General features: G+C 35.0%; 2 protein-coding genes across 4 annotated transcripts in view; one reads left to right on the top strand and one right to left on the bottom strand.

Moving 5' to 3' along the window:
• The window catches only part of LOC104788735, a 9,535-nt gene extending 7,508 nt beyond the window's left edge, over positions 1-2,027 (bottom strand). The window contains exons 1-6 of the mRNA XM_010514521.2: positions 1,648-2,027; positions 1,402-1,556; positions 1,218-1,311; positions 858-1,126; positions 655-748; positions 207-476 (exon numbers count right to left, since the gene is read on the bottom strand). Coding sequence (XP_010512823.1) covers positions 207-476; positions 655-748; positions 858-1,126; positions 1,218-1,311; positions 1,402-1,556; positions 1,648-1,975 — 1,210 coding nt within the window. The 5' untranslated portion in view covers positions 1,976-2,027. The remainder of the gene's footprint in view (positions 1-206; positions 477-654; positions 749-857; positions 1,127-1,217; positions 1,312-1,401; positions 1,557-1,647) is intronic.
• On the top strand, positions 5,585-9,174 carry LOC104788758. Of its 3 annotated transcripts, XM_019242176.1 has the most exons (5): positions 5,585-5,834; positions 6,893-6,964; positions 7,539-7,940; positions 8,043-8,398; positions 8,505-9,174. In XM_019242176.1, the coding sequence occupies exons 3-5, from the start codon at positions 7,541-7,543 to the stop codon at positions 9,105-9,107; spliced, it is 1,359 nt and encodes a 452-aa protein (XP_019097721.1). In that variant the 5' UTR covers positions 5,585-5,834; positions 6,893-6,964; positions 7,539-7,540; the 3' UTR covers positions 9,108-9,174. The 3 variants fall into 3 exon arrangements, with proteins under 3 accessions (XP_019097721.1, XP_010512845.1, XP_010512851.1); XM_010514543.1 differs by having other exon boundaries at positions 7,539-8,398; XM_010514549.2 differs by lacking the exons at positions 5,585-5,834; positions 6,893-6,964 and adding an exon at positions 7,165-7,253 and having other exon boundaries at positions 7,539-8,398.

Here is an 11,871-nt window from a genome sequence, read left to right on the forward strand (position 1 = left end):
GGAGGGAGGAGTTGCCAATACAGCAGAAGAGTCAAGCAGCTCAGCTGTTAGTTGGTCTGCACTGATTTTTGCTTCTGTTTCCCCTGCACCATTCATATTTTCTCCGCCCACCAAATTGTTGACAAATGTTTTGGGCAATGCAGATGAAGCAACCTCACTTGAACTTCTCGAGCCAACAAGAGGAGATGATAATGGGATCTCAGAGCCTAAAGGAGTTTCTGAGTTCTTTTCAGTATCTGGGATGACGTGCTTAACTTGTGTTTCTTGTTCCTTGTCAAGATCAGACTGTTCTGGAGATACAGATACATGTTCACAAGGAATTGACTCTTCGTTTTCGTTAGAGCTTGTATCTGATTCTCCAGCAGCATTTGATGTCGCCATTTCCTGAATCCCTTCATTCTCAGAGATTGTCGACAATGGAGTACTCTCCTCTGTGTTCTTTTGCTGATCTGGATGATCAACTGTTTCAGGCACGCCTAGATAAATCAACAAAGAACCATCAGTCTGTTAAGTTTATTTTCCTTCCAACACAAAATAATCAGGCAGATACTAGCCACCAGTATACATTGAGCAACTAACTGTACCAATGCATTGTTATTACTAACCCTGGATATAAATAACTAAGAGTTGTATTGGATTAGGAAATAGGCTTACAAGAATTATCCTCTTGACTATCTCTGAGATATGGAAGCATTCTTCTGTAATTAACGGAACCTGGTGTTTTGAATAACTTGCGCCTAGAGCATGCCTGTTTCATGTCAAAAACAATCTCATGTTGGTCACATAGCTGGAAGAAAAACGTAAAACAGAAGCAGAAAGCTGAATCTTTATCTAAGTGACCATAAACTTAAGCTTACAGCTTTCTTGTTGGGGCTGGACGCAATTACCCTCTTCAAAGGACTAGCGTTTCTAGATAAGCTTCCAGCTGAATCTTTAACTAAGACCGTGTCAACAGACTGCGAAACAGGTTTGGTGGTTTCAGGAAGTTGACACTTGGGTGTCATCAATTCACTAACTTCCTCTTCTATAACTTCACCAGTTTCTCCAGCTTCTCTGTTACAGGACAAACTAATATCTGGAAGATTCTGGCTTAAAGGTTTTGAGCACCGGCTTGATGACGTTCCATCTGTAGAGAGACAATTGCCAAATTAGCATATCAATCTCTATTTCAATTTCAATTCCTCTGTTGATGCACATATATAAAACCAAAGACTTACCATCTACAGCTTGCATCAAGTAAGGAAGCAATCTCTTATAACTTAAAGATCTAGGGTTCTTGAATATCTTCGCTATAGAAGATGGATGAAGAACCTGGTACGTATATACACATCAAACGAGGATTAAATCAAGCAACCAACAATAGTACCTCAAAATGTAACAACTCAACAAAAATCCACATACCGATTTGTTGCTCCCGAGATTAGTATTAACGCTTCTCTTCACTGATGCCGCTACATTGACCTCTTCATTTACCAATTCAGAACCAGCCGACGTCGTTTGAAGTAACTCCTCTGCTTCTACATTTCCTAATCCACAAGCATGAGCTTTAATTCCATCTTCTCACCAAAAAACCAAAAAAGTCATTATCAAAAACTGTTTAATTATGATCCAATTCTAACAGATGCTTAAAAGATCAAAGAAACTTACTGTTCGAATCCGGACAGTTGCAACGACATATATGGTATTGTTCTTCCTTGTTTCGGTTTCTCCCTTTGCCGTTAAACTCGCAGTCGTCGGTGGAGTTCGGACTCGGAGAGAAGACGCGTCTGAGACGCAGATCCTTGATGGTGACTCGTGGATACGTTCGATCGATTTTTCCGGAGAGTGATGGTGATGGATGATGGACGCGAGATCGGTTCACTGTTTGAGATGCGATTCGCTGGTGGTGCAGTGATTTTTTAGTAGCGAGGATCTCTGTAGCTGAAGGAGACGAGAATCGCATCCTCTTCCGTAGGATCTGATTTGGTTCCGCCATAGCTTGAGCCTTGAAGCTTCGTCTACAGGAGAGAGAGAGAGAGAGAGAGAGAGAGAGAGAGTTTAATATTTTTATTTGGCGGGGATATAACGAAAAGGCTGTAGATGTTTGGCGGGAAACTAGATGGCGGGAAGCGTGGATTTTGTGCGGGAAATAGTATAAAAGGCCGTTACAGAATATTGTTGAGATAGGCCCATGTAGCCCATTATGGATATGGTCAAAAACAGTTGTGATTGTTGCTATCTTATCGTGTTGCTAAAACCAAACCGGATGGTTTCAGTGGGTCGGTTCAATTATATTACGAAACTATTGTTCGCTTTGTTTTATATGAACCGGTTTAAATTTAATCTGTCGTATATAAGCTTTATGCATATGCAATATTTAATTTTTGTGTTGTAATCAAAGATTACATTTACACTTTAATCGTTGAAACATAATTTATTTAATGAAAATATAAGTAGCAAGGATATTCTTTTAAATATTGTTGCATTTGGTGGAATTGGTAGTGCCATGTAAATCTAACTATTCTTAATTAAAAAAATCTTACGGTAATTTGTTTAAATTAATCTCTGTTACACAAAAACAGCTTCGTGTAAAGTGGAAACGCATATAAGGCAAATACTTCTATTCTCGACAAAACAATAACTAGTTTGGGACACCCCGAAAAGGGAAAAATTCTTACAGGACATGCAGACACAGCCACACAGGAACAGACTGTCACATGCTAATGCTGATCATCACCAAAGTTTCTCACGTCCACATATATATAAAAAGGAGATAACGCATTTTAATCATTTTATATCATCAATGTAAATACTAACGCTACTGTATATAAAATCTCTATAGATAGACCATGAATTTAGGACAAATTATTTTTCTCTTTTCTTCCGAATACAGCAGCGCCGCCAAGATTCGTAAGAATGATTTAGTGACAGGCTCACAGCTCACCATCGATGTTTTAAATGGAAATAAAACAACACACACAGCTCATCGAATGCTTTTATGTGCTCTACTTTACTAATATGTCATCATTCATTCATTTGTATCTACTATCTATAAACCATATATGCAAAATAATTTCAACTCATATCAAACGTCTAGTAATGCCAAGAAACCAAAATCAAGTATTAATTAGTATCATATTATAAACTCCCTTCTCAATCTATACACCGAAATGTTACCGTAAATGTGTAATCGATTTAATCGACAGCCAGAAGCAAATGTATTAAGGTTATGTGGTTGTAATTAAGTCACAAAATTTGAAAAAGTATAATATACCTGTGTCAACATTTTAGGAAGTTGCCTAATCGAACTAAATTAATAAGTAGATAAGTAAACCTATATTACAAAGGTTAATTTTCAATAATCCAAAAATGTTATGTTGGGCGTTTAGAAAAGTATAAGGTTGTGACTTGTGACCATGTCATATATTGTCATGCCAATTCATGTTTATTAATCATTTTTAACCAAATATTTTTATGTAGTAAACACAGATTCGATTTACATCAAGTAACGTGTATCAATGAAAATATGCGATGATTTTTTAAAAAGTAGATAGATTAATTACTTTTCCATTTTTGCTTCAAACTATATCAGATTAGCTAGGTCGGTTGTATTACAATAAAATTAAATACACGTTACATCTTTTATTTTTAAAATATATATTTTTTCTGACAAATTTGGTCAAAGAAAATGACCGCCTCTCTTTGGAGAGGTTTTTTGAGGTTTTAATAAGCCATTGACTCTTAATTTTATATTTGGAAATGTTAAACAAATTCCATTCGTCTACTATTTTAATAACTAGGGTGGTAAACTAAAATATAAGTAATATATCTTTGATGTAGTAAACTATATCTTTGTTTAAAAATAGAAAAAAAACAAGAGAATTATAGAAAAATTTAAAGACCTAAAGGAGAGCTTGCAATTATAATGCCCAAATACCCAAGTAGTTCCACTTCCATGCATGTGCTTATGTATTTTTTTTTTCTCATTAATATTTGTTATCATAGAAATGAAACCATTCTAGAGTCTATATTAGTTTATATTATAGACTTATAGTAAGAAATTGTTGGTGTTCAGTTACCAATTTTTATCTGACTGAAAACACTCACAAATTTTGGAAAAACAAAATTTCTAATGAAAGCTAAATATAAAAGTTACGTGGTGTATATCAAGCTCTCCTAAATCACCCCGTGTGTAATATAGCTTAGATCTTGGCGGGATCCGTCGCCCCAAAACAGATCCACGATCACTGGAAAATCACCAAAACGAGTGTACAAAATACATAAGAGATTTTTTGAGAAAGAAGAAGAAATATGATGGAATCCTACTTCTCCGTGACTCTATCTCTCATCTGATCATATACAACACCTACATAATTAATTAATGTGAAAAATCTCAATCAAAGAAGCCCATTGAAAGTGTAACAATCTAGCTGCTAAACATGAGTCCAAGCTAAACTTCAATTTAGTCCATCATTGCTCCATCTAGTACAAATGTACAATGCTTAGAGATTCACCTTAAACAATACGTAGAACAAATTAAAAGACTAAGAACTCAGACTAACTATAACATTGTTCACATTGGGCGAGTTCTTTCCATGGATCCTTCTATTGCCTCCATCTCTCATAACTTAAATATAGAAGTTTCACTCATACATAACATGAAGTAACTAAATACACTCATAAAAACTTGCTTATAGTCATTCTAATTAGACAGCATATTAGCTCGAATTATGTAATAGACGAAATATGAATTAATAATAAAAAAAATGTATGTAAATTTTAGAGCATCACGCAAGTTAGTTTGGTTAAAATTACCCCAACATTGCATGTTATCAATTTCTCTAATAAATAACCGATCAAGTTGCATCATAAATTAAGAATTTCCCATTTATGAAAATATAATAATTTGCTCCACGCAAGCTTCGAATCACGGTGTGGGAACTGGGAAGGCAGCTGCATGAAAAAGCAGTGCAATGAATGGCCGTCAACACAATCTATAGGCTATAGCCAGTAGCCACCACTATAGAAACTTTGTGGTCCTCAGCCACCAATAGGTTCAAGGTTCGACCACATTTAAAGAATCATTTCTTAACACATATATAAAATTCCATTTTTGTCCAAAAAACAAAAAAACTCCATTACTACCTCCTTAAGTTAAGCTTCAAAATTATTAATTACCGACCATACTACACCAAACACGAATTATGATTCCAAAATTAATCTCCATTATTACAACCACCTTCCTTCAATAATTATTTCAATCAATTTACCCTTTTTCCATTATTATCATACATATAATAAACATTTATCACAATCAACAAAAAAAAAACAGAATCTCTTTACTCATTAATTATTACATTTACATTTTATACAAAAAAAAAGTAAATATTGTAATAAAAACGCGTATGTTTTTTTTTTCTGTTTTCATAATTTGTTTTTTGGGATAATTGATTTAAAAAGACATTTTTGCTTCAATTTGTTCCACTATGCTTTTTTTTTTGGAGTTTGGTAGAATAGGTTTTAGAATACAGAAAAACTCAGTTATACCCTTAATACAGAAAAAACCAAAATTTCCTTATCAAACTTTTTCTATATTTCTTCTTTTGTATACTTCCTATATTTAATCAAAACAATACTTCCTTTTTTTAATAATCCATTTTCTTATACTTTTTTTACTGATTTTTGTATTACTTTTTTTACTACTCACCTACCTAAAAGAAAAAAATCTCGACATTATCGACTCTCGATACCCACCGGCGAGTATCTCTCTCTCTCAAACGATATCGACTCCGGTAGCTTCTCCCACCGGCGAGGATCGACGACTCCGGCAGCTTCTCCCACCGGCGACGACTCCGGTAGCTTCTCTCTCTCTCTCTCTCTCTCTCTCTCTCTCTCTCTCTCTCTCTCTCTCTCTCTCTCTCTCTCTCTCTCTCTCTCTCTCTCTCTCTCTCTCTCTCTCTCTCTCTCTCTCTCTCTCTCTCTCTCTCTCTCTCTCTCTCTCTCTCTCTCTCTCTCTCTCTCTCTCTCTCTCTCTCTCTCTCTCTCTCTCTCTCTCTCTCTCTCTCTCTCTCTCTCTCTCTCTCTCTCTCTCTCTCTCTCTCTCTCTCTCTCTCTCTCTCTCTCTCTCTCTCTCTCTCTCTCTCTCTCTCTCTCTCTCTCTCTCTCTCTCTCTCTCTCTCTCTCTCTCTCTCTCTCTCTCTCTCTCTCTCTCTCTCTCTCTCTCTCTCTCTCTCTCTCTCTCTCTCTCTCTCTCTCTCTCTCTCTCTCTCTCTCTCTCTCTCTCTCTCTCTCTCTCTCTCTCTCTCTCTCTCTCTCTCTCTCTCTCTCTCTCTCTCTCTCTCGACACAATTGAGGTTTTCCCCAAATCTATTTCAAAAATTTTCCCCAAAATTTTTATTGAACCCAATCGATTTCTCTCTCTCTCTCAATCGATGCATGCAATTGTTTGTTTGGATTGTTGTGGTTGTGTTTTTTTTCCCCAAATGTGATTTTTTCCCCAAATGTGATAATGTATCGGTTGAAATTTGTTTCAATATAGTCAATATAGTTTCTATATGTGGTTGATTGTTGTGGGACAAATTTTTTTCCCCAAAGTTGATAATGTATCGATTGAAATTTGTGTTTTTTTCTTATAGTTAGTATAACTAATCAATTGAAATCATCTGTTTTTCTTTTGTTGTCTATTGATTTTTCAATGTTACCACGTTCTTTTGAGTTAGTTGAGCTATAAATTTTGAGATGGTTGGATTTGTTCTTGTGGTATTGAATTGGTTTATGGATAAAGTTTGGATTTTTATAGTTTGGATACATTTTATTGTTTTGAGCTCACTCGTTCAAAATCTAATCTTTTTTTTTCATCTGTCGCTTTGAATTCTGAGGTTGAAGTTTAATGACTCTTGTATATGTTTTATAGAGAGGAGACACACGGTTTGAAGGTCGTGAGCTTTTGAGGTTCACCCTTGAACAACTGCTTCAGCTTAGAGAGGTAATTACTTACTTTTCATGCGTAGTTTTAGTCAAGTTGCTTTTTTGGTTTCTATGTTTTACTCAGATTATGTGGTATGCCCTGAATTAATTGTCTAATACTAGTTAGCATCCTTGAGGTCCAACATGATTCCTTACGTAGGTCAATGGTTATATACCCTTGAACTTAGTCATTCACCAATTATGTTGTGCAGGCGATCCAAGTCTCTTATGAAATCCTGAAGCTTAGTCAGGAGATTGCATCTGATCTTTTTGGCGAAGAGCAGAGCTGGAGCCATTGAGAAAGTAAGGTGAGTGGTTTCCTCTTCCCCGTGTTCCCTCTTGTTTCATTTTATTGTCTACATTTTATAGCTAATTGATTGAAATTTATGTCTTTTCTTATGTTAGTATAGCTAATCGATTGAAATTTGTGTTTTTTCTTACAGTTAGTATAGCTAATCAATTGATTGTGTTTTTTCTTATAGTTAGTATAGCTAATCGATCATGTTTTTGTGTTTTTTCTTACAGTTAGTATAGCTAATCGATCATGTTCATCATACTAATGAATATCATTTTCTTAATTTTTTTTTGTGTAGCTATGGAAACAGAATTTCCTAAACGCCTGTTTAGAGATGGATTTGAGCCACAAGTGAAGAAGATTAACAATTCCTGTCGAATTTCTATCTTGGGCAAAGTCAAACAAGCATTACCTAAAGAGTATGAGAAGGTGAAGAATGATCCAGTCTTTTCACATGTCTTTGCACTCTACGAGAATGGTTTAGGGTATTCAGGATGTTTGATACACAGCATGATGTCTAGGCAATTGGTTACAAAGAAAAAAAGAGAGATATGGTTTGTGTTTGGAGGGAAGCCACTCAGATTTTCAATGCAAGAGTTTCATGCTGTGACTGGGCTCAAATGCACTGCGGATTCTAGTTGTAATTTAGAGAATTGGAAAGATGATGGTGGGTTTTGGAGCAAATTGATGAAGAGAAAAGGTCCAACTATTAGCATTAAGAGCTTGGTTGATGTTCACTTACCTGTAATTCACAAATGGAATGAGGTAGATAGGATCCGATTGGTGTATCTTCTTGTGATAGCTGGGTTGGTTATGGCTAAGGATGAGAAAAAGTATATTCCACTCAAATACATCCAGATGGTAATGGATCTTGATAAGGTGAGGACTTTTCCTTGGGGTCTTAAAGCTTTTAAAATTCTTGCTAAGTCTATCATAGAAAAAATAGAAGATTTGAAGAAGATCAATAGCTATGCATTAGATGGTTTCTCATATGCATTTCAAATATGGGTGATGGAGGCAATTCCAGACATTGGAAAGTTGTTGGGAGAAAAGATTATCACTGAGTTTAGAGAAGCTCCTCGATGTTCTAACTGGAAAGGCGCAGCCAAAGTATCATATGATGATATCATCCAACTAGAAAGTACATTTGGACCGAAGGTACTTTCTTTGCCAACCCAACTCTTATCACATGGTTTTTTTTGTTAATAGTTGATGTCATTGTTTAATCTTTAACTCCTACCTGTTTTTTTTTCTTTTTTTTTAGGATATTGTTTATCCATACATATCTATTACTGGCGATTTCGACGTTGTTGACTCCATTGAGTTTTTATGGCGTGACGAAACAAGCGATGGTGAAGTCGATAATTTGAAAGATAAGATCAGTTCTGGAAATGATTTTGGAGACCATATTTGGGGAACTGTACAAGTTGATGATGTGGAGGGTGAACATATTCAATTAAAAGATGATGTTGGCAGTGAGGTGTGTGAAGAAAATCAAGGGTCTAGTGCAACAAAGAGTGGTGAGAGTATGCAAGCTGCTAATGATGAAGAATCAGGTTGCAAGAGGAAGAGACAACCTGATCATGGTGCAGAGAGGAGGAAAAAGAAACTGCTCTATGAGCGAGCAGCAACAACACATCGAGCTGCAACAGATGAACAAATGAAGTCCTTTATTAGTGTGTTTGAGACTTGTTTCAAGAGTTTTGAGAAGAAGGTTGACAGCCGATTGGAAAAAATAGAAAAGGATGTCTCACTCTTGAAGGATACTTTAACTTCAGCTGGAATTACAATAAGCACTCAAGCCATGGTTGATGAACCATCCATTCCAGCAGAAAAGAAGAGTAAATCTGTGGTACGTAAGACTTAAATCTCTATGTTATGTATGTTTGTGTTTTTTTTAAGACTCTAAAAGAATATGTAATCGGATATGTATGTTTGTGGGTGTAATAATAAGTGTAAATATTTTTGTTAAACTTTTTGTATGGACAGGATGAAACGGTTTTAGTTGATGATCTTTTCACTCATCATAGTGAAATAGATCTTAATTTGGATACACAAGAATTTTTACAGAAATCAGTAGGGCACCTATCTCAAAAAGCAGATGTACTTGGGTTTGATCCTACACAAAATGTATTGTGCAAAGATGACATACAGAGATTGAATACTACAAACGCGGGTGAATTTGACATGGATTCTGTTTTGGTGTTCGTTTCTGATGATCGATTCGATGCTTTTGCAGAGTGGCATAGAACAAGGGGGTAAGTTGTTCAATTATATTTTACTATAATTGTTACAGTTTTATGCTCTTTCGATGCTTATGCATAGTGTTTTCTTTTGTGTATTTGCAGAATGATTCAGTTGGGTCCAAGTTTAATTAACGAGGAATTACTAAAGCGAGTCATGACAAGCAACGTTTGGCTTCATAATCCGGTACGTTGCAATATTTGGAGGGAGTAACGCTATGTAATACTTTATTATATTTTTTTTTAATTGCAATTTTTTTTTTACAATGAAATATTTTTCAGGAAATGGATGCTATGATGTATATATTTCGGGAGAATACATCTTTAGGCCGACTGAAGTCAAATCGTGTTGGCTTCATGAATTGTTTGTTTAGCATGCAAATCAAAAACGAATATTTGAAGTTTAGAGAAGGTAAAAAAGGCCACAAGGGGGATTCTATGATCTTGGGTTATGCAAACGGTGACTTGCCTTCTCATGGAAAGACGGGGAAGAAATGGGCATTAGACTTCGACAGAGTTTACGCTCCTGTGAACATCAGTAATAAGCATTGGATATCTGTGTGCATTAATTTTGCCCTAAGAACTGTTGAAGTATTTGATTGTTCTGGTATGACCCACAGAAGTCATGTGGATCCATTTGCAATCCTCATCCCTCGACTTGTGAAGGAAGTTCAGACCAAAAGCTATGGTAAATATCTTCATTTGTCTCCATATTCTATTATTTTTGCTTCAGTGCCAGAAAATCTTAATAAGTCATGCTGTGATTGCGGAGTGTATGCACTTAAATACATAGAGTGTCATATGCATAATCTGGATTTGAGTTTGATAAACGATGACAACATTAAAGAAGCTCGTACGAAGATTGCAGTTGACTTGTGGGAAGCAGCATCTGATCATGTGTTCATTGAGCGAATGAAAAAATATGAGCCTCCACCTTCATCGCCTCATATTGTAGAATTATGATCCTTAGTTAAATTTTTAATTGTGCTACGATTATTATTGTAAATCACGTCTTCGTACGAGCATTATCATTTCTTTATTTATTTGGTTCTTATTGGCATTATCATTTATTTATTTCTTATCACATTTTGTTCTTATTTATTTGGTTCTTATTAGCATTATCATCTTGTTTTTCAACACCATCGAGGCACACACAAATATTTCAAACACATCTTCTATAACTTGGGGTGTCATGCTTCTAAAATTCACACAATCCAATAACATTGACCATAAACATAAGAAATCCAATAACGTGTATTTGAAACATAAGCAATTGAAGATTAAAAAACATAAGAAATCCAATAACATTGACCATAAACATAAGAAATCCAATAACGTGTATTTGAAACATAAGCAATTGAAGATTAAAAAACAAAAGAAATCCAATAACATTGACCATAAACATAAGAAATCCAATAACGTGTATTTGAAACATAAGCAATTGAAGATTAAAAAACATAAGAAATCCAATAACATTGACCATAAACATAAGAAATCCAATAACGTGTATTTGAAACATAAGCAATTGAAGATTAAAAAACATAAGAAATCCAATAACATTGACCATAAACATAAGAAATCCAATAACGTGTATTTGAAACATAAGCAATTGAAGATTAAAAAACATAAGAAATCCAATAACATTGACCATAAACATAAGAAATCCAATAACGTGTATTTGAAACATAAGCAATTGAAGATTAAAAAACATAAGAAATCCAATAACATTGACCATAAACATAAGAAATCCAATAACGTGTATTTGAAACATAAGCAATTGAAGATTAAAAAACATAAGAAATCCAATAACATTGACCATAAACATAAGAAATCCAATAACGTGTATTTGAAACATAAGCAATTGAAGATTAAAAAACATAAGAAATCCAATAACATTATAAACCTCCATGTAAGCTAACACCTATAAACCTCCATAAGACTACATTATAAATTCTGGAAGATTTGGGATGTCATGCTTCTAAACCTCCATGTAAACTAACACTTAGCCAGCCTGAGATGAAAAAAAAAATATTCATTGTTCAATTAAAGAAACTATTTGAAATGATGTGTAAAAGTTGCTGAACAAACCTATTATTAGATTGTGTTTTCACATGTCGATCTATTGTGGCCTTCTTTACCACAACGGCCACACTTACGCCTCTTCGCTCCTTGTGACGATCTTATCTTGTCTTCCACTGATTCATATCTTCTTTTTCTTCTTCTACCAGCTCCTCTTCTTGTCTCAGGTGGTACAATTTTTACATCACCAACAGTTTCGGGAACACACCATTCATCTTCAGGAACACCTATAGGATTAATGTTTTCCTCGTACAATGATCTCCATGCAGCAGTAGTGAACACATCATCAGCGTATGGGTACAGACTTTT

This window comes from Camelina sativa, chromosome 1, assembly GCF_000633955.1.
Source record: "Camelina sativa cultivar DH55 chromosome 1, Cs, whole genome shotgun sequence".
NCBI classification, from domain to species: domain Eukaryota; kingdom Viridiplantae; phylum Streptophyta; class Magnoliopsida; order Brassicales; family Brassicaceae; genus Camelina; species Camelina sativa.